This window comes from Neoarius graeffei, chromosome 15, assembly GCF_027579695.1.
Source record: "Neoarius graeffei isolate fNeoGra1 chromosome 15, fNeoGra1.pri, whole genome shotgun sequence".
Lineage (NCBI taxonomy): Eukaryota > Metazoa > Chordata > Actinopteri > Siluriformes > Ariidae > Neoarius > Neoarius graeffei.
Window position 1 is genome coordinate 22,589,099 of NC_083583.1, and position 23,964 is coordinate 22,613,062.

General features: G+C 43.7%; 1 protein-coding gene across 2 annotated transcripts in view; it reads right to left on the reverse strand.

The window, feature by feature from the left end:
- strn (striatin, calmodulin binding protein) overlaps positions 1 to 23,964 on the reverse strand; it is a 184,015-nt gene that overhangs the window by 48,738 nt on the left and 111,313 nt on the right. For both annotated transcript variants that reach the window (XM_060941036.1, XM_060941035.1), the window contains exon 2: positions 23,038 to 23,141. In XM_060941036.1, coding sequence (XP_060797019.1) covers positions 23,038 to 23,141 — 104 coding nt within the window. The remainder of the gene's footprint in view (positions 1 to 23,037; positions 23,142 to 23,964) is intronic.

Here is a 23,964-nt window from a genome sequence, read left to right on the forward strand (position 1 = left end):
ATGTCAACATTATCATAGCTGGTATGTTACTTACTGTAGCAATGTTTACGTTCAGTCATTTGGATGACTGTTAAAACCTTTCAGTCTCAAGTTTTTCCTTTACTGGATTTACTAGTTTACTGAGCTAGCACGCTTGGGCAAGCTGGGAGCTAGCGCGCGCTAGCCTGCCGGCGGCCGGCGCGCACTAGCTCAGTAAACTAGTAAATCCAGTAAAGGAAAACCTTGAGACTGAAAGGTTTTAACAGTCATCCAAATGACTGAACGTAAACATTGCTACAGTAACATACCAGCTACTGTTGTTGACATTAGCTAGCTTGACGTTCAAAATGGCGGACACCGGGGCGTCACGTGACCCTGTGACGTCAGGTGAAATACCTCAATAGCCAAAAGAATACCCCCCCCGCCTGTTCCACACTCCAGCCCAGTTGGTGGCGCTAATGCACCTTTAAGTTGGTTTGCCAACCGCTAAAAAAAAATAAGAAAATGGCAAATCATGTTGCTGAACCAACCGAGGACAAAATAAAAACTATTCGAAAACAACCCTCCCCCCAAAAAAAGGGCAAACAAAATATGGAATGAAAGTATTTGATGGTAAGAACCTCTGTCTTTTTATTTTTCAAGAATTATTATAGCATTTTTTCACAAATTGCTCCTGTCATTTCGCAGGTTCATTTACATTCTAAGCGGAAATTATTTTGTCAGACATTTTGTTTAAAGTTTTTATTTATCGAATTTGCGAAAAATAAAAATGCTCAGTTTCTCAAAATCCAGTGAATGTGGATAGAATAAAACAAATATTCCACAAAATCTCGTCGTACATGGCTTATAGCCGACTTGGCGTTATGCGATTCATCGGCTATTAGCTCATGTACGACTCGATTTCATGGAATAACTTAAATAGAGCAGCTTCGAGCTGAGCTGAACCAAGACAGAAGGGATGTCGAGGGAGTGCTATAGAGCTTTAAAATATCAAATGCTGGTTATGTGAGAAAATGAAGACCCTTCCCATTAAGCTATTCTGCTATGAACAGCAACTAAGGCTACGTTCACACTGCAGGCTGAAGTGACTCAAATCCGATCTTTTCGCCCATATGTGACCTGTATCCGATCTTTTATTGACAATATGAACGACACAGATCCGATTTTTTCAAATCCGACCCAGGCCGTTTGGATATGTGGTGCTAATTCCGATCCCTATCCGCTCTTTTCATATGCGACTTCAGTCTGAACCGCCAGGTCGCATTCATCCGACTTACACGTCATCAACAAGCCACAAACGTCACTATTCTGCGCTGAAGTAGGCGGCGGGTCTCTCAAAAAAAGTTACAACAACATAGCGCATAATCACGGGCGCAGATAGAGGGTGGGACTCGTCCCACCCAGATTTAAATTCACCTCGTTCGGTCCCCCCCACTTATAGGGAGGAAAAAACGTCTATGCTGTCTTTCTTTGCATAAGGCAAACCTCACGGAAAAATCAAAAGACTAATTACCATTCGGTTTATTGAGGTGCACAGCAGTGTATACATAGTTGCAACAACTCACATAAAACAAAACAAAGACTGATATTCGGTTGGTTGAGCTGTGCAGACTGCACAGGTTGCGAGCTCGAGCTTGGTTGCTATGGTTACTAACAAGTTTGACAGGCATATCGGGGTTGGGGTTGGTTTGCTGGCAGCTTTGTCCCCCCCAGTTTTTTGTCCCTCCCAGTTCAAAAAACGTATCTGCGCCCCTGCGCATGACATCAATGCGAGGGACGCTTCGGGCTGTGAAGGTTCTGAATCTTCTCAATGGAAGGACGCAGAGGTTGGGGAGCTGATTTCCATTTGGGGGGATGCAGCTATTCAAGCTAGATTGGATGAGTCATACCGCAACCAGGCGGTTTTACTTCCGTAAACACTGGCCATGCTCACTGCGTGTGACGTCGTCGTATCCTGCAATGCGCATGTGGAACACTTTTAGGTCGCTTTTCGTTCATACTGAGGATCACATACAAGTCGCATATATTTGTTAATGTGAATGACCTCACAAAAAAATCGGATTTCACAAAAAAATCGGAATTGAGCATTAAGCCTTGCAGTGTGAACGTAGCGTAAGATACACTGCACACATCCGCCATACGGGCAAGGATGAACTACCAAAACAACTGCTGTTGGACACGATCTCCTAAGTGGACAAAATTTGAAAGACTACTGGATCTAGATGCGCAACAGATTAGGCACACGGTAATGGACAAATCAGGCTTTATGCAACTGCCTGATAGGATTTTCCCTGCCAAGACAGACGCACCTTCAGGAGAACTTTAACTCCACAAAGGGAAACTGATAATGATGAGCAGTTGAGGGGTAATAGTCTTGCTCAAGGGCTCGACTCAGAGCCTTTTGCTCACCAGACCAGAACCTTTAACACTACAGCAACACTGTATTTGGCAGCCAGTTCAGCAGATTAGATAATAAACTATACATCACAATGTCTGCCAGCTAATGCGAGGATAAAATATACCGTCCTGTAGATTTACTCAGCGTGCTTAATCGGCTGAAAGAGCAAAACATGACTTGTGGAGAAAAATGAGCACTGACAGACTTGTAGAGAAATGGAAACTTCATGAACTAATATGTAAGGAATAAAATATGACCGGGCATGCTTTTCAATATCAAAATATAAACAAACAAACAAAACCCCAGGAAAATAATCGACGTCAGGGTGGTGTAATAATTTTGTTAAAAATATATTTGATAAGGTAGGGCTCGACGTTAATGGTAGTCCGACTGTCTGGGACAACCAAATGTTGGTCCAGACAAGTCAAATTTGCATCTGCCTGTCTGATGGGATGAGTTGGATATTTGTTGAAAATCACCATTTTTATAGTAATTAATCAAGAGTTATATCAATAAAGTTCCAACAAAACTAGTTCAATCCCCTCAGTGATCCGCCCATGTTGTTTATGAAATTCCAGGGAAGCCGAGTACAGCAGGTGTGTGTGTAAAAATAACCATGTTGGGGGGCGTCGTGGCTCGAGTGGATGGGGCGCCGTGCCGTCGGTCCGGGGACCCAGGTTCGGTTCCGACCCGGGGTCATTTCCCGGTCCCTCCCCGTCTCTCTCTCCCACTCATTTCCTGTCCTGTCTCTACACTGTCCTATCCAATAAAGGTGAAAAAGCCCCAAAAAAAATCTTAAAAAAAAAAAATAATAATAATAATAATAACCATGTTGTAATATCTAATTATAGATTATTAGACTCTGAATTCATTGAAATCAGAGAAATGGCGATCAAATCTCATCTCATCTCATTATCTCTAGCCGCGTTATCATGTTCTACAGGGTCGCAGGCAAGCTGGAGCCTATCCCAGCTGACTACGGGCAAAAGGCGGGGTACACCCTGGACAAGTCGCCAGGTCATCACAGGGCTGACACATAGACACAGACAACCATTCACACTCACATTCACACCTACGGTCAATTTAGAGTCACCAGTTAACCTAACCTGCATGTCTTTGGACTGTGGGGGAAACCGGAGCACCCGGAGGAAACCCACGCGGACACAGGGAGAACATGCAAACTCCGCACAGAAAGGTCCTCGCCGGCCACGGGGCTCGAACCCGGACCTTCTTGCTGTGAGGCAACAGCGCTAACCACTACACCACCGTGCCGCCCTGGCGATCAAATACCTCAATAAAATAAATATCTGTGGTGAATCTTCATTTTATTCGGATATTCATTGTATTTTTCTTTTGCATGGTTCACATTAACCATCACAAACATCGTAAAATATTTCGGGAGAATTTTACGACAGCGCCGAACTCACTTACGGTTTGTTTTCATTCACAACATGATTCTGTCCCCCTTATCATATCCAACTTGTTTTCTTTCAGTTTCATTTATTTAAATTAATTTACCGTATACTTTGAGTTTTACGGGATTAATCAAGATTTAACTTTATTTCCTCCAGAAGCTTTGAGTTTGGGTGAGTCTGACTCTGAAAATTCCAGATCAGGTAATGGGTCAGAACAACACACGCACCATAATGGAACATTGGATAACGTTTGTTTATTGTTACAGTTAAACTTTGAGTTTTATTGAAAAATTATAAATCATTAAAGCATAATGATGATCATAACTATACCGTCTTTTTCGCTACGTTCACACTGCAAGGCTTAATGCTCAATTCCGATTTTTTTGTGAAATCCGATTTTTTTGTGAGGTCATTCACATTAACAAATATATGCGACTTGTATGTGATCCTCAGTATGAACGAAAAGCGACCTAAAAGTGTTCCGCATGCGCATTGCAGGATACGACGACGTCACACGCAGTGAGCATGGCCAGTGTTTACGGAAGTAAAACCGCCCGGTTGCGGTATGACTCATCCAATCTAGCTTGAATAGCTGCATCCCCCCAAATGGAAATCAGCTCCCTAACCTCTGCGTCCTTCCATTGAGAAGATTCAGAACCTTCACAGCCCGAAGCGTCCCTCGCATTGATGTCATGCGCAGGGGCGCAGATACGTTTTTTTGAACTGCGGGGGACAAAAAACTGGGGGGGACAAAGCTGCCAGCAAACCAACCCCAACCCCGATATGCCTGTCAAACTTGTTGTGGGTTACTATAGCAACCAAGCTCAAGCTCGCAACCTGTGCAGTCTGCGCAGCTCAACCAACCGAATATCAGTCTTTGTTTTGTTTTATGTGAGTTGTTGCAACTATGTATACACTGCTGTGCACCTCAATAAACCGAATGGTAATTAGTCTTTTGATTTTTCCGTGAGGTTTGCCTTATGCAAAGTGGGGGGGGAACCGAACGAAGTGAATTTAAATCTGGGTGGGACGAATCCCACCCGTCCCACCCTCTATCTGCGCCCGTGATTATGCGCCATGTTGTTGTAACTTTTTTTTGAGAGACCCGCCGCCTACTTCAGCGCAGAATAGTGACGTTTGTGGCTTGTTGATGACGTGTAAGTCGGATGAATGCGACCTGGAGGTTCAGACTGAAGTCGCATATGAAAAGAGCGGATAGGAATCGGAATTAGGACCACATATCCAAACGGCCTGGGTCGGATTTGAAAAAATCGGATCTGTGTCGTTCATATTGTCAATAAAAGATCGGATACAGGTCACATATGGGTGAAAAGATCGGATTTGAGTCACTTCAGCCTGCAGTGTGAACGTAGCCTTAGATCAACTTTGTTAATCACTTTCCTTTCACTGAATTCGTAAACACATCGGAATAAAATGGTCATGGTCAGGACGAGTGAAAAATCTTGCTGCTTATCCGACTGGATTCAAAAGTTAAATGTCGAGCCCTGTAAGGGTTAATTTTTTGTTTAAAGAATGCATGCACTTCAATTAAATGCGAGCTCTATGGAGTATGTACTGTTAGATTTGGAGTTTCTGCTTTCCAGAACTATTTATCCAAGTTTTTATTTGCTATATTTATGATCCGGTGCCAGGCTTGTAGTACTCGAGTCCGACTCGTGCCCTAATTTTTAGGATTTGTGACTCGACTTGGACTTGAGCACTGATGACTCGGTCTTAGACTCGGACTCGCGCGTTAACTGCTTTCAGACTCGTAAATTGGAGACTCGGATTTTTTCTTCATTTTTTGTAACATGCCACAATAATTTGGCATAAGATATTTATATCTACATTAATTTTGTACTAATTTTGTGCAAGAGAGTGTCACACCTGCACGCCTTGGCATGTGCATCAGACAGAATCTGGGGCGCTCTGCACAGCGCACACGCCAAGTGGACTCTCTCTCGCATACGCCGTAAACGACTCGCACCTGCACATGATTAAAGCGCAATCAGCACACCGATATAAAAACTGAAAACAGATTTGCTTTGCGAAGTATCGAGTTGCATTGCTGACACATTACCGAGCCTTATTTCCTTGTTTGGTTTCCTGATCCCTGATTTCCTGTTTCTCGTCTTTGATTCTGCCGAGTCTACGATAGCCTGTTTGTGCCTCGCTCAACCTGTTGCCTGTTTCACCGTTTTACGATTTTGCCTGCCGTTCTGGACTGTTTACCTGTCTTCACTTGTATTAACAAAACACACCTTCTGCACTTACATCCGTCTACCGACCATCTCTGACAATACTTCGCACTCCCTGATCAAGAGAATGGACATTCACCTGTTCATGTGTCATGTTCAGGAACAAACGAATGTTAATGGTGCTAAAACAGCCACCGTCAAATGGTGCGGTTGGAGTCTTGTTCTTGGACTCGACTCAAATTTTTTTTAATGACCTGGACTTGAACACTGGGGACTCGAGACGAGACTCGGACTTGAGGTTTAGTGACTCGACTACAACACTGTCCGGTGCACTCTACAGCGTTTTAATAAAAACACAACTGAGTAACGAAAACATGTTTGATGGAACGAGCATTTTTATTTGTGTCGCCTCGCCACCAAAAATACAAACCATCTCATTTCCATGACAACCAACTGATAACTAATAATCACAGCTTCCTTATCAGTCACGTGTCCTGACACATCATGGATATGGTGAAAAAAAGGCAGTTGACTTTGTCGTCATGTCTTAAAAAAGTAAGAAAAGTGATGATGCAGAACACGATAAAGGAAGAGAGTTCATGTTGGACAATCGCTTACAAAATTCAGCCCTCTCTAAATGACACCAACTGCCTCGGTTGAGATGGTCATCAGGAGGCGACTGTACGCTGCATGACTGCATTGTGGAGTAATTTGGATAATTAGGCGAGCTAAGAAAGCCTTTTCTCACCGACATCAGCATTCAGGTCATATTCTTGTTACTTTTAAAAGCCCCAGGGTTCTCAGCAAGAGGTTTGTTGTGATGCCGAGTACACATCGTGAAAATGAACACAGCTGGAACATGAAGTAATCTCGTCTTATTTTTCACCGCATGCTGTTCACAGATGTGAACACCTGGGAGGTTAGAGTCAGCACTTCCAGATGATGATGATGATGATCCGGTCAGAGCTTCTTTACTACAGCTTATAGCCCAGTGCCAAGGCAATGGAGCACTTCAGGGAGTTTATACACAACGTCTAGATTAGGTTACCTCATCGTTATTTATGAAGCTCTCCATCACTTGGGACAGGTGTGTGGAGAGCGAGGAAACGCCAAGGCCACACATGTACGGATATTTTTGTAAACAATGTTTTGTTTTCTTTTGCCATTCTTCCCGCCATCTTTTGAGTCACACCCTCCAAGGTGGAGAAATGTTTTTGTGTGGATAGAAAGGCATTTGTTTTTGAAAAACACTGAGTTCACAGTGTCAGGGCCCCGGTCCCACAACACCGATAACTCTAACTATAACTGCCGGGGCGGCACGGTGGTGTAGTGGTTAGCGCTGTCACCTCACAGAAAGAAGGTCCGGGTTCGAGCCCCGTGGCCGGCGAGGGCCTTTCTGTGCGGAGTTTGCATGTTCTCCCCGTGTCCGCGTGGGTTTCCTCCGGGTGCTCCGGTTTCCCCCACAGTCCAAAGGCATGCAGGTTAGGTTAACTGGTGACTCTAAATTGACCGTAGGTGTGAATGTGAGTGTGAATGGTTGTCTGTGTCTATGTGTCAGCCCTGTGATGACCTGGCGACTTGTCCAGGGTGTACCCCGCCTTTCGCCCGTAGTCAGCTGGGATAGGCTCCAGCTTGCCTGCGACCCTGTAGAACAGGATAAAGCAGCTAGAGATAATGAGATAATGAGATGAGATGAATGAGATGTACCTCTGCCTGAATTTAGTTCCAGTCTGGAGCAGTCACACCACAACTATAATCCCTACTATAATATTGCTTGGTCCTGACACTCGGGGAGATAAACGCATGCAACTTACACTACCGTTCAAAAGTTTGGGGTCACCCAGACAATGTTGTGTTTTCCATGAAAAGTCACACTTTTATTTACCACCATAAGTTGTAAAATGAATAGAAAATATAGTCGAGACATTTTTCTGGCCATTTTGAGCATTTAATCGACCCCACAAATGTGATGTGCCAGAAACTCAATCTGCTCAAAGGAAGGTCAGTTTTATAGCTTCTCTAAAGAGCTCAACTGTTTTCAGCTGTGCTAACATGATTGTACAAGGGTTTTCTAATCATCCATTAGCCTTCTGAGGCAATGAGCAAACACATTGTACCATTAGAACACTGGAGTGAGAGTTGCTGGAAATGGGCCTCTATACACCTATGGAGATATTGCACCAAAAACCAGACATTTGCAGCTAGAATAGTCATTTACCACATTAGCAATGTATAGAGTGGATTTCTGATTAGTTTAAAGTGATCTTCATTGAAAAGAACAGTGCTTTTCTTTCAAAAATAAGGACATTTCAAAGCGACCCCAAACTTTTGAACGGTAGTGTAGGAATAGTCATGGAAGTTTTTTCCAACTAGTAGCACATTATTCCAGGTCACACGGCTTCAAAACAACCCATGCACATACTCCAGTGGTTGATAAAATACGGATAGATCACGGATTACGGAAATATAATAAAAAAAGGATACAAAATACAGAGTGGTTACGGATTTTAATACGGATGCATCATGGATGCTAATAATTTACAGATTGGTCACGGACGCTTCAGATTGGTTACCGATTTCATATGGATGATGCATCACAGATAAAAAATTAAGAAGTCGGAAACACTTAAATGTTTGGACTGCCGAAGGTCATAATTAAAATATCTTACCTGCATTTATATGTTTGCTTTATTAATTTACTACTGATATTTCATGGAAAATCACACATCCGTGAATAAAAGATCCGTGCTTTGTATTATTATTTATTTATTTATTTTCCGTGAATCAGTATTCCGTGACTTCACGACGCAACAACGATGTACAAGTAGTCATCGACTTACAACTGCGTTTGGTTACGACTGACCGGTCGTAAACCGATCTGGTCGTAAGTCGGCCTGTGTTAAATGAACGCAAGTATATTGTGATGCGTGATGATACTGTAATCATCTTAAAGTCTTATTTTATCAACATTTCCTTATTTCATTACCTTGGCTCATTATTTGGTTTAAGTCAAACACTGCATACTACACTGCGTACAGTACAATTAGTTTAATATGTGCAAAACAAAAAATACGAAATACAGGTGTGAAAAATAGAAAACATTTTAGTTTGAAACATACCAAAATACAAATGTAAAACATAGCAAAATACAAAATTTAGTGACCGCTGGCATCACTGGTGCTTGGCTGTGGGTCGTCTATGTAATCAGCTGTTGCAGCGCTCGGGCTGGCGGGAGCATTTGCTCGTTTCATAAACCAGGAGCTGGGGCGGAAACTGTATGACGGAGTGCGCGAGGGAGCGCGAGAGAGACTGCGCATGTGCCTGGAGCTGGGGCGGAAACTGTCGTACGCGGCGAGAGGCGCTGCCGGGAGCTGGGGCGGAAACTGTCGTACGCTCAGCTGGGAAACACTTGCCAGCCATAATCAGACGGTCGTAAAGTCGATCGGTCGTAAGTCGCATAGGTCGTAAGTCGATGACTACCTGTACAAAGATACCCGGGGAAAAACAGCACGTGCTCAGACAACGTCACATGTAAACGATTACCTAATTGGTCAGATGTTTTATCGGATCAGATCCAGGCCTGGAAAAATTGCTCCAGAAGCGATCCTCACTGATACGGATAAACCCAGGCCTGGGCTATAGGTATCGTCATCAGTCTGGTGTAAGCACCGGCCACATAAACTGCGGGGACCGATTTATTTATAGTTATCAATATTGTGGGAGGGGCGGCACGGTGGTGTAGTGGTTAGCGCTGTCGCCTCACAGCAAGAAGGTCCTGGGTTCGAGCCCCGGGGCCGGCGAGGGCCTTTCTGTGTGGAGTTTGCATGTTCTCCCCGTGTCCGCGTGGGTTTCCTCCGGGTGCTCCGGTTTCCCCCACAGTCCAAAGACATGCAGGTTAGGTTAACTGGTGACTCTAAATTGACCGTAGGTGTGAATGTGAATGGTTGTCTGTGTCTATGTGTCAGCCCTGTGATGACCTGGCGACTTGTCCAGGGTGTACCCCGCCTTTCGCCCGTAGTCAGCTGGGATAGGCTCCAGCTTGCCTGCGACCCTGTAGAAGGATAAAGCAGCTAGAGATAATGAGATGAATGAGATGAGAATATTGTGGGACCAGGCCTTCACCCTACGCACGACGGTTTATCATGGCTGTTGATCAGACGGCGACTTTGTAGTTTGATCCTTTTTGCAATTTAGTTACTCGGAGGCCAGAAAGAATGGGACGTGTTGTACTGCTCCTGAATCTACACTTTGAAAAGAAAAAGAAACCTTTATTCGTCACATGCACACTTCAAGCACAGTGAAATTCATCCTCTGCATTTAACCCATCTGAAGCAGTGAACACACGCACACACTCCGAGCAGTGGGCAGCCACACTAGAGCGCCCGGGGAGCAGTCAGGGGTCAGGTATCTTGCTCAAGGGCACCTCAGCCCAAGGCCGCCCCACGTCAACCTAACCGCAAGTCTTTGAATTGTGGGGGAAACCGGAGCACCTGGAGGAAACCCACGCAGACACGAGGAGAACATGCAAACTCCACACAGAAAGGCCCTCGCCGGCCGCTGGGTTCGAACCCGGAACCGTCTTGCTGTGAGGCGATTTGTTTTTTGCCTTTTCTTCCACCCTGTACACATGCTCTTGATGTTATTCTTGAGCCATCTGACCCAACAGTTAATTTATGACATGCTGCCATTAGGCTGGCAGGCTTATGTGAGCATTTTCATATCCTTTACGTGTATACGCTTGGGGGGAGACATTTTCAAAAACGCCATTCGCATGGACAGGGTCAAAACTTCGCTTTCAAAAATCTGTGTCTCCACATGGACAGGGCCTGAGACTGTGCAAAGTGTTGAGTCCGGAGTTGTGGAACTGAGAAATGCTGCATACAAAACAGACCCATTTTAGCAAGAGCACGGAGAAGCAGTGCGTTTCCGTTTTCATGGCAGGCTCTGTTACACCAGCTCGGTTTCTGTGGTCAGTGTTTTTCCCCAGAGTAAACTTTGAATGACTGGGAACATGTATAATTTGAGCTTGACCTGAGAGAAAAAATGACTCATCCTGTCCTGAAAACAATATGAGAAGTAAGATAAATACAGAGGGTGAGTGAGCGAGAGAACTGATCCAAGGCAAATAAAAAGGCAAAAACCCCTTAAACAAAGCACAACAGTGCCACTGAAAATACATCACCTTCATAAAAGAAAAAGACGGTGCAATAAAGACTACGCCGTTTTTCACAAGCCAAGATGTGAGCATATTAGTGTACTCACTCGAGAAAAACAGTCATGGCGACGGTCAGCGCCAAATCATTAAAGGTCTGCTTAATTATGGTCAGCATAATAGGTGATCTATTTAATGCCTCGGTCACAACCGACCGTACGTGCTCCTACGGCCGGTCTACGTGCAAAAAACGCAAGAAACGCACGGAGGGCGCGCGTGAAACGCATGGAGGGCGCGCGTGACGTGCTGATTTTCCAGCCGTAGACTGGCCGCAGAAGTGCTTTGTCATGTCAAACAAACTCTACGGGCGCTTACGTTCTTTTTCAGGTTGCAAGACAAACTTACGGCCAATGTGCGTCTTTCTCCACGAACAAAAAAAACGCAGCGATTTGGGAAACGCCAAAAATCGCACAGCCAAAAAGATCGTACGTCTGGTTATGACCTAGGCTTAAAGCCCAGATTTTACTATCCTTTCAGCAGTTGCAACAGCAATTTGGTTTATTCAAATCAAGGTGACTTCGACAGATATTTACAAATTAGAGATTTCACAGTTAAAGGGGTACCAAATATAATATATACAGTTGCTGATGTGACAAAGTAACGTATTCTTAAGTATTCCATCAAATTTATATACTAGAAAACAACGAAATATCTTGGTAATTGTAAATATAATACTTTATACGCTAAACCGCACAAGAGTCGCCATTTTTAAAAGACCGTGATGTCAGCGCTACCCACTGCACTAGCGGAACTCTCCGAAATAGAGGAGATAAGCGTGTAATCATGGTGTCGGCTGCATCAAGTGAAAGCGACAGCTCTGTCGAATCGTACGAAGAGATCCCGCAAGACACACTGCAAGCAGGCTATGGCTTAGAAGGGTACCAGTTTGAACCTAGGAGAGGTACTCTCGACTCCGGTGATGAAATAAGAGAAGAAAGCTCGGATGACGGCGAGGATGAGACTGATGCTGACCATGGGCGTGGCGAGCGTGGGGCAGAGTGTCTGCGTGCAGGTGACACGGCGTGGTGCTCGTGCGGAAAATGTAACGTGGAGTTGCTCACGAGTCCAGCAGAATTTATTTGCTGCAATGAGATAGGTGCCACCCGTGGACTTGTCGCAAGAGGCAGAAACAGGTATTTCACACGTGCTATTCCCAACCTCAATGAGCCAACACAACTGGGCACATACATACGTCATGAGTGTTATGCAGAGAAAATGAACGTGCATTCTGATTGGATGAAATTAATATCATGGCGGGCTGTTCAAACTGCGGAAATAGTTTGCTCGAGCTACTTTCAAAACACTATAACTTTCCAACCTTAGAACAAAAAAAACTTTTGTAAGTCCTGAATAAGGTTCGTTAATGTGTGTTTTATTGTTATATTTACTCTATATATTGCCCTCTGTTCCCCTTTAAAGACGCCACCTTAATGACTAATAACACCAGTTCATGTGTGGAGAAGGCCCGGTCTCTACAGATTAATAAGAAATGCATTACTGTATTTTACAAAGCCCTGAACTCTAATTCTCCTCTTACCTCACAAACCATCAAGCTCGCTTGGGAGAAAGATCTAGGCGTTGCTATAGATGATGCTGACTGGCAGGAAGTCTGGTCTCAGGCCATGAACATTTCTGTGTGTAACCGCACCAAATCCATACAGTTCAGAATTGTACATCGTACGCATATAACACCTGTTGTCAAGAACAAAATGGACGCTAATACGCTTTGTTGGAAACGCAATTCTGAGACTGGTAGAAGAAGAAGAAGCACCTTTATTTGTCACATGCACACTTCAAGCACAGTGAAATTCATCCTCTGCATTTAACCCATCTGAAGCAGCGAACACACGTGCACACACCCAGCCACACCAGAGCACCCGGGGAGCAGTCAGAAGTCAGGTACTTTGCTCAAGGGCACTTCAGCCCAAGGCCGCCCCACGTTAACCTAACTGCATGTCTTTGGACTGTGGGGGAAACCGGAGCACCCGGAGGAAACCCACGCGGACACGGGGAGAACATGCAAACTCCGCACAGAAAGGCCCTCGCCGGTCGCTGGGTTCGAACCCAGAACCTTCTTGCTGTGAGGCGACCGTGCTAACCACTACACCACCGTTCTGCTTCTGGTCATGTGTGAAGTTACAAAAGTATTGGTCTAGTATTGGGATTGAACTGACTGCTATCTTTGGTGTCCCAATACGGATGGACCCTTGGTGCCTGATACTTGGTCTCCCAGATGGTCGGATCACTGACAGTAAACACAGGAGACTTTTCAATATACTGACCTTTGCTGCTAGAAAGATGATTAGACTTTTCTGGATCAAGAATGTTGCTCCAACAAAAAAATCATGGCGCAACATTGTTATGGACTGCATTCCTGGTGAATACAACACGTGCATGCTTCATTCAAAAATAGATGCTTTCTAGAAGGTCTGGGACCCTTACTTGCAGCATATTGGGCCCACGCGGTCATCTTCCTGGCTTTGTGGATTTCCCAGATCAGCCTAGCCTGTCTCTGTGACTTTGTTTTAAGTGCTCACTATCTAACAAGCACCTTGTAGCCTTGCTATATTTGTATGCTCTGTATTGATTCCTATTTGGATACTGCCCTGTCTTGCTGCAGGAGATTGAAAGGGAGGGGGCTGGATGGAGATTGTGCCCACTGTCATTTATTTCTATTTTCATAATTATTTTCTATTTACTGTACCCACATTCTACTGTGTGTTTTTTTGTTTTGTTTTTTTCTGTCATGTCTGAGCAGTTTGGTAGTCTGGCTAACGCGACTTCAAAGCTCTGCGAGCTATTGGTCTGGCAAAGATATTAAGCCCAACCGTTTCCCAAAGTGCGTGGTTGACCCGCCTCCCTGAAATGCCTCAGTTTGCTACTGGTCGAAGCCAGAAAAGGCTGTGACGAAGCTTAAACCAGTCACATCACTCTTTCCTCTGACGTATGTGACGCGACAGAAACTGCTACCAGCGGGGCTAACTGGTAGATTAAACTCTTACCGAAGCCGGTCGGGAGCAAGGCGAAAATGTCCTTCCTTTCAATAAATACCTCCAGGGCTGCTCTTTGCTCCGTTTTCAATGAGAACTTCCCGTTGAATGCTTTCAATACAGCATCTACCGCTGTGTCAAAGGCTTGCCGCTGCTCCATGTTCGTAATGTTTCTAGTGAATGAAGCGCTTCCGGCATAGATTCTGTAAACAATCTATGGCTTCCGGTCGCAGTTCTACTACGTCACTGCCTTGAACACGCCTCTACCCAGGGCCGTTGGAGATGCTCAAAGTTGATTGGCTCCCGATTTTTCGGGAGCTTGGAAGAGCTGGAGATAGCTTGCCTTGCCAGACTAAGTTCGCAACAGGCCCTCGTGTTGCGTCACACTTAGGATGGGCGGGCCCAGGCTAGCACTACCTACCAAGCTGCCTCTATTGGGTCCTTGAGCAAGACCCCAACCTTCTGCAGGTATCGCTGTGTGTCCTGTCTTTCTTATAAATCTGCAAACTAAGCAAAATGTAAAACGTCGGGCTGAAATGAACAAAATTCATATTCAGCGCAGTGTGAGACAGTGGTGCCACAATACAATTACATTTTCAGTACAGTACAGTTACCAGTGAAATGAATGGAAGGTCACAGGGTTTGATTTGATACATGGCTCATTACACCAATCACGACGACGGCAGTAGCTTTTAATAGCGCTCTGCAGTCGGTGAATAAAATTGCTACACAATGTACAGTTCGGTTTGGAACTCGGGCGGAATGAGATGTTTTGACTCCGATGTGCCATCTAGTGGTTGTCGTGTTTAAGTCTCTAGATGTACATCAAGTATGCAGGCAAGTCTGTGGACGTTTGTGTTGCTGGATTGAATCAGCAAGGAAAGGCTTCCTGAAGGTTATGTGCTGAGCGGTTGCTCTGTATGGGTAGTATCTCACCAGGCCGCGACAGCTTGCGACAAATTGCGAACATCATTCGTGAGAGAATTTCAAAAGTGTCTTGAAACATTCGTGGGGCTTCTCAATTTCCTCGCATGAGTCGCAAAGTGTCGTTCCTTCGTCGCTGAAATTTTGAACATGTTCAAAAAATTAGTGCGACACAATTTCTCTCAAAATAGCCGCAAATGCGTCGCTGGTGTCGCAAAGCCGTCACGAACCCTTCTCAAGTCAGTTTCCGTGAGACAGGAAGTGCGAGTTAAGACAGGAAGTGCGAGCCAGTATCTCACTGGGCTGCGACAGCCTGCGACTAGTTGGAGACACAACAATTGCGGTAAGATATGCGAATATCAATTCAGTGTGATTCCAAGTGAAAATTGTCGCTAATTCGCATATTTTATCGCAATTGTTGTCTCCAACTAGTCGCAGGCTGTCGCAGCCCAGTGAGATACTGGCTTATGGGTGCGTCTGTAGTAATAATAATAATAATAATAATAATAATAAGTTGTTCAATTTATATAGCGCCTTTCTCACACCCAAGGTGGCTTGACAATTAGAGAGGGGAAAAAAAAAGTCTGTAGTATACGTGCACAGATTTGGGAGATTCAGCACACTGTAATGTTTCGGTCCAGCACTCGCGATCCATCAGTATTGTAACTTCCTGGGAATCCAAAATGCTGACCATAATTTTTTAAAATTTTTTTTATTTTTTATTACATTTACCGACCGGCTTCGGTAAGAGTTTAATCTACCAGTTAGCCCCGCTGGTAGCAGTTTCTGTCGCGTCACATCCGTCAGAGGAAAGAGTGATGTGACTGGTTTAAGCTTCGTCACAGCCTTTTCTGGCTTCGACCAGTAGCAAACTGAGGCATTTCAGGGAGGCGGGTCAACCACGCGCTTTGGGAAATGGTTGGGCTTAATATCTATGCCAGACCAATGCTCGCAGAGCTTTGAAGTTGCGTTAGCCAGACTAAGGTAATGCTGGGATTTGAAATGACCTAACCAAAGCCCTAACCAATGAACAAAAAGCCTTTTTGTTACAGGACTGTCAGGGGGATTTACAGCAGATCTGGAGCATAATGTACTATATTATATTCAATTATTACCAAAAAAAAAATTATGCACTGAAGCTTTAACTAACAAATCAATAAATAAAACACACACATGAAGGCAAGTTAAAAAATTCTAAGACAGATGTTATAATTTCAAAAGGAATTTAAAAGAGGAATACAAAGAAGGAATTCTCCGACGGAAACACCGCTGGCAGAAGTGTTCAGATTTTTTTCCATTTGTCTTAGAACTTATTATGTTTTGTATATGTATGTATGTATGTATGTATGTATGTATGGTATGTGGCGCCACGTGATTTTTTTTTTTGTACCAGATGCTATGTTTACAGAATGCGTAGAAACGGCGTTGCAAAGCACGCAATATTTTGCACCGTTTTCGCTGGCTGATCCAGTAACCATCAACGAATAATCACTTCAGTGGAGACCAGGACTCCCAATCAGTCCGTACATGTACAGTGAATGAACAAATGTTGAGTGTGGACTCATTTCCGGTTCTCACAGTAACTACACGGCAGTTGTTTAAAACGAGTCCCTGTCTCAAGTCCTCCAAAACCAGCCTCAGTCCAATACAGTCGTGATTATTTGTTGATAGTTACTGGACCAGCCAGCGAAAACGGTGCAAAATAACGCATGCTTTTCAACGCCGTTTCTACACATTCTGTAAACAGAGCATCTGGTACCAAATAAAAAAATAAATAAAAACCCCATGGCGCGACACACACACACACACACACACACACACACACACACACACACACACATATCTCACTATCCTTGTGAGGACCGTCCATTGACAATTATTATTGCAGTAAATTAATGCTGTGCCTGCACCTAAACCAAACTTAACCTCAGTAATAAAAAGGAAACTTTTTGGACCCCCCCCCTTCCCCCCAACACAATAGCAGCAATTTCCTTGTGGGGACCATTCAAATGTCCCCACAAGGTTGAAATTGTCAGATTTTAGTATTCTTGTCCAAAGACATGCGGTTAGGTTAATATGGGATGGCCTTGGGCTGAGGTGCCCTTGAGCGAGGCACCTGACTCCCAACTAGCTCCCCGGGCACTGTTAGCGTGGCTGCCCACTGCTCTGGGTATGTGTGTGTATGTCCACTGCTTCAGATGGGTTAAAAGCAGAGAGGAATTTCACAAGGTGTGTGATGAATAAAGTTGTGCTTTCTTTTTCTCTTTCTTTCTTTCAATAGCACCCCCACAGGATACATTTTCCACTTCTAACATCATCCATGACTGTATTGGACTGATGCTGGTTCTAGAGGACTTGAGACAGGGACTCATTTTAAACAACTGCCGTGTAGTTACTGTGAGAACCGGAAATGAGTCCACACTCGACATTGTTCATTCACTGTCCATGTACGGACTGATTGGGAGCCCTGGTCTCCATGTTTTCGACACTGCATGTTCAGAGGTTAGAAAGAATAAAAATAGATTTTATGACTGACTCTTGTATCAACAACAGTTCTAACTTTGTTGGTAACATTGCGGACAGGTTAAAGTTGGTCCCATATTAGAAACAGAATATCAGTTACTAATATTCTGACATCATTGGCACGGTGCCTTAAATGAATCTGGCATGGTGCCAACCAATCAATGAGGCATCGAATTAAATTACCTATAGCTGTTTTGCAAATCCATAGTAAAAGTGTGTAGTGTCATTCCGGACCAAGAATACACCTTAGGCCTAGCTGAAACGTCATGGACATTTTGAAGACTTTCTGCCTGGAAAATGGACCATTTTGGGTTGCACGCACATGAATTCATGTCAGATTTACAGTAACTTCCCTTAGTCCAATTTCACTTTGGTTTGTATTTCCTATATACAGAGGCTTGGTAGTATAATGCAGCAGGTATAACTCAAAACCCATAATCTGAGCATCTGGTATGAAAATCTGGTGTGTGTATATAATTACATAACCTCTGGGCCTCAGTCAGTATTTTCAAGACCTCGGTCACGATATTTCATGATACGGACCGACCTTAAGCTGGTAAATAATTTATGGCCCTTTTCCACTACCCTTTTTCAGCTCACTTCAGCCCGACACGGCTCGCGTTTCGACTATCTAAGAACAGCACGACTCAACTCGCTTCAGCCCTGCTCAGCCCCCAAAACTCGCACGGTTTTGGAGTGGGGCTGAAGCGAGCCAAACCGAGCTGAGTGAGGCTGGGGGCGTGAGGAGACACTCCCCTGTGCACTGATTGGTGAGGAGGAGTGTCCTCACACGCCCACACACGCCCTGCGAGCACGCTGGGATCTGTAAACACCGTAAACCTGGAAGAAGGAGAATTATGAGAATTATGAAGCCTTATGCGCCTCGCCTCATCTATACGCTCTTGCCAGTATCTGTTGGCGTTGTCGGTGACAACAAGCCACAGCACCAAGACCAGCAACACTAACGACACCATGTCCTCCATGTTTATTGTTTACTCTCCGGGTTGAGACTACCGCTTAAAAGGTCACTGATGTCACTGTTTGCGCCACATAACGACATCACCTGACGTCCACCCACTTTCGCTAACTCCACCCAATGTGTCCACCCACTTCCAGCCAGCACGGTTCAGCGCGGTTGTAGTCGAAATGCAACTCCAACAGCCCCGCTCAGCTCGACTCAGCACGGCACGGCTCAGCCCAACTCAGCCGCGTTGGTAGTGGAAAAGCGGCAATATATGCATCTGAGCAGCATATTACATAAGAGAGCACTTTTCAGATTCAAAAAGAAAACATAATGAAGGCTGCTGGGTTTTGGTGCAAAATGAAGAAACGAGTGTGACAGTCAAAGTGTCCAGAAGAACTGTGGCTGGTTCCGTAAGATGCTCAGTAAAACCCACAGCTCATTTCCTTATCAAACTGCACTCGTTGTACCTGAGATTGCTATTTTTTTTTCAAGAAAAGAGTCGTCTCACACCAAATACTGGCTTTGTTTCATTTATTATGGCTTACTGCTGTTTATAGTATTGAAAAATTTCTTTATTTTTTGGTCTACAGCATTTCTTTACACCTGCCTAAGACTCTTAGGGCGCTTTCACACCGCTAGTTCGATTATTTGGTCCGCACCAGGCAGTAAAATTGTTACACTGTAGCATACAGACTGCGTGTGGTCCACGTTCACACATGCAAACGAACCAAATTGGTCTGAATGACGTTTCGTCATCTTCCGGTGGAAATAAGCGCCAATTTGGACTTTCACAATGGAGCGACACGTTCGCACACTGTTTCTTGCGCTGGTCCTTGCTTTTTATATCGTCAATATTACCCATTTCTGGCAAAATATCCAGTTCCGGAATGAGTTGCGGTTGCAGCTGGAGAACAATCTTCGGATATACTGGATTCGCCGAAGGCGTACAGCGCGTCATTTCAGGCAGAGGAGACGCACTATTTTCACCAATGCTGTCCTGCTGATGATGAGACAAGCACCTTTCCAAAGACCCACAAGGTAGGCTATAGCCTGACAAGCCAGCCGGCTTTTACTGTAGAATCTGTTATGCTGTAGGTTAATACAGGGCAATCTGAATTTCCCACTGACAATGCTGACAGAGATGGAGCATGCGCGTGTGCCTGATGCCGCTGTTTACAGGACGTTATAACAGAGATGCCTACCCCAAATTTTGAATTTCAGTATTCTTGAAAACATTTTTCAGTATTTTGGAATGACTTTCAGTAACATTAATTTATGCGCATTTCCATTATAAAGAGGTGTATATATACACCAATATGTTTAACATTTAAATTATTAAAAAGAACTGTTTTGTGTGAATTGAATAAACAAAACACGAGCAGCCATCTCAACTGAATTTCCACTCAACAAATTTCTAGAGCATACAATATATCACATTTTTATAAATACAATAGTGTTCCCTGTTTGCAGACATTACGGTTGACTACCAATCATTGGTATTGAATGTAACTCCTCAAAAGTATTATATTATATTGCCTGGCAAAATGTTCTACCTGTTAACGGATTCTAATAAAATTAAAAAAAAAAAATTCTTATTTCATGCCAAAGAGAGTCCGACATTGTTATCTTAATGTCCCAACCAGGGCTTTGAACCGGTTCAAGGAACGAAAACGAAAACCGGGAACTTTTTCTATTTCACATGGAACAGAAACGAAACCAGAAACTTTATTATTTTTTATGTTCCGGAACAGAAACGCTTATTAAAAATAATGGTAAGCGGTTAATACCGGTTTTTATTTCGTTCCTCAAAGTTTCCGTAGCCTACAAATAAAAAAGTCATTCTTCTCCTGCACAAGTTTCTATGACCCGCTGGGGTTCACTTCCTGTGTGACGTTCGCTGACTGAATGGAGAGAGCGGGAGGGTGGACTACTATCACGTCTCCACATCTTAAATAAGAGGTAAATATTGCAGTCTATCGTTATTCAAAAACGTCAATTTCAAACACGATATCAATATATTTGTCCACGTTAATAAGAGGCTCGTGAACATTGAATGACGTTAACCTCTGTTAGCCTATCAATGCATAGGGCCTGACTAGCCTTTGGTAACACACTAAACGAATTCTCTTTCATTTTTGGCACTTTTTCTGTTTGTGTAGATGGGAAGACATACTGAGAATCCAAATCGCCAACATTTGAAATAATAATTTTGAATTATTTCTTGTCTTATTGAATGAAGGTTGTAATAGAATTAGCCTACATTTGGCTTAAGCTGGATGAGACAGAGACATAATTTTATAGCCATTTGTTAAACAGCTGACAGGGAACGTAATTAACCGTTCCGGGAACGAAATTTTTTTGTTCTAACCGGTTCGGGAACGTCTATTTAATGGTGGAACCCAAAACCGGAAACGTTAAAATTCCGTTTCTGTTCGGAACGAACCAATAGGAAAAAAATTCTGGTTCAAAGCCCTGGTCCCAATATATAAATACTTCAGCATAATGCTTCAGAAGAGACACTGAATAAAATGACATTTATAATTGTATTTAAAACAGTGGAATGATCAGTTTTTTGCCACAATCCCAACACCACTAATCATAAAATTCTGTTTTTGATCATACTACATGTACATTTGTACTTGCAACACTGAAAAGACTTTGAATTAAAGAAGTACAGCCAGTGTTTGATATTTCAGTGAATAAAAATCAGACATGTAAAAAGAAACTGAATAAGTTTAACTCACATTTCATGGCACTAATTGGCAAGTTCAACTCCAAGCACAGGTCAACCATCACCCCTTCAGCACGTGTCACGTTCCGTGTCTTTTCATCCACAGATTTTGTAAAAAACTGCTGGATACCCCCAGATTTACTTTCCGCCTGACTCGCCATTTCAGCATACTCCACATGTTTTTTTGTAGTTGACATGCCGCGTGCAGTCATCGCGACCACCATGAGTGATGTTAATGTCAGTTCTACACAGTTTGCAGTGCGCGTATCCATTGCCCTTTTGACTGGGTGTAATGCACGGCCATTCTACCGTATCGAAAATAGTGCGAACAAATGTGCGGAATCCGCACATGTCACACACAGCATGTGCGGAATCTGCGCATGTCACACACAGCATGTGTGGTTGTCGTAAAAATAAATAGCCTAGCCGTGAATCGCGCATAGACTGAAAAAGTCGCTTGGACATTTAAAAACAACTCACTGGAATTTTTTAAGACTTTATAATAATTCCGTACAGAATAACACTGTTTGCCGTAACATCGTATTTACGTAACTTTTCCGTACAAAATACGGCCAATCCGTACTAGTAGGCATCTCTGTTATAATGATTACATTGTGTAGATGCTCACATCATTATCTTTATAGTTATAGTTATTAAAATAGTTACTATTCTTAGTGTGGACAGCCCTTTACATAATATCCAGTGTACGTATTATACACCGGTTTTAACAGTAGCCTATGTTGTAATAACACAGGAATGGGTTTAAACGTTTTGTTGTTAAATAATAAAATATGTAAAATAAATAATAAATAACAATAATCAAATGCAGAGGCTGTAATTCAATATGTTATAACGAACGAATAGTTCGTTTAGACCTGAGTTGGTCCAGGTTCGCGTTCTCACCAGAGGGACCGCACCAGAGGTTGACATTTGGTGCGGAATCAAGCGGACTGAGACCACCCCTTTTTGGAGGTCTCGGTCCGCTTGATTTAGTGCACACCCAAATGCGACTGATGTTTTCACACCGACGAAAACGAACCGAACTAAGAGCTTTTGGTTCGAAGGACTGTTTAGTGTGCACCAACTGCTGTTGGTGTGAAAGCACCCTTATGGTGATGATACACGGGGCAACTTTTTGGGCAATGTTGCTGGCAACGGGCAACTAGGTGAGACACAGGGCAACTTTTCAGGGCAACTAACAATGGGCAACAACAGTTAGCAACGGCAGTTTACAGTTAGCTAAAAAAAAAAAATCGATGTCTTAATTTTTGCTGTGACCATTTAATCAAGCTGTCTGTTGTTTTTTAGAGCTTTGGTGAGGTAAATTCCTCCATATAGAATATTAAAATAACAACTTACCGGCGTAAAAACAGATGAGGAGTCTCTCCATCTCTTCACTCCACTGACACTGAGCGGCCGCCATATTTGTTTGAAATTTCTGATCCGAACCTCACCGGAGGTCACATGACTCGATACTCGCATTCTGATTGGCTTATCTCAAAAAGTTGCCAGAGATTATCAAAACCATTCAGAAAGAAACAATGTTGCCCAATCTCAATAGAAAAGAGTCAAAACGCAATTGCCCAGCAACAATGCTCGGCAACATTGCCCAAAAAGTTGCCCCGTGTATCATCACCATTACACAGTACTGTAGGTGTATATATAGCTATTGGGGTTGTGGGTATGTAGTGCTGGATTCAGACCTTTCCTGCTTCAGAGCATACTCCAGCATCTTGATCCTCCTCACCAAATCCTTCTTCAGGTTCTCCTGGCCTTTCCGCTCACCCTGTAGGAAGGCAATCTGAGCCTGAAAACACACAGACACACACAATACTGTTAGCACTTGAACCAAGTGCAGGAAACTACGTCCAGCCCGATACAGTTCCGATTTTGCATTTCCAAATAAAAAGGGCAGATTTCTAGAGGAAATATTCAAAAGTACCAGCATGTACAAATGGTTTTTCCAGCAACTTGAGAAGCTAGAACCGAGAGTAATGACACCGAAAGTGACTGTGTTCATGATCTCGTTATGTCCCTCATTTGTACGGAACACTGACATGGACTCTGGTCTGGGTTACTATTGTATCCTGTTCACTCCATATGCTGGGATATTTCTGAAAAACATCTTATGTCTTCTCCCTCTCCCGGAAATACTTCCACCTCCCTCAACCTGAGACCAACTCCTACAGCCAAAAGTTTGTGGACACCTGACCGTCACACCTATATGTGGTTCTTCCCAAAAAACTGTTGCCACAAAGCTAGAAGCACGAAATTGTCTCGAATATCTTTGTATGCTGCAGCATTACAATTTCCCTTCACTGGAACTAAAAGAGCCAAACATGTTCCAACACAACAATGCCCCTGTGCACAAAGCAAGCTCCATTAGACGTGGTTTGAACGAACTGGAATGTCCTCCTCTCCGAACACCAGTGCTCACTAATGCTCTAGTGGGCTGAATGAGCACAAATCTCAACAGTTATGCTCCAAAATCTAGAGGAAAACTTTCTCTCAGAAGAGTGGAGATTATTATTACAGCTAAGGGAGGACTAAATCTGGAATGCGATGTTCAACAAGCACATATGTGCGTGACGGTCAAGTGTCCACAAACCTTCGTCCACAGTGTACTAGTT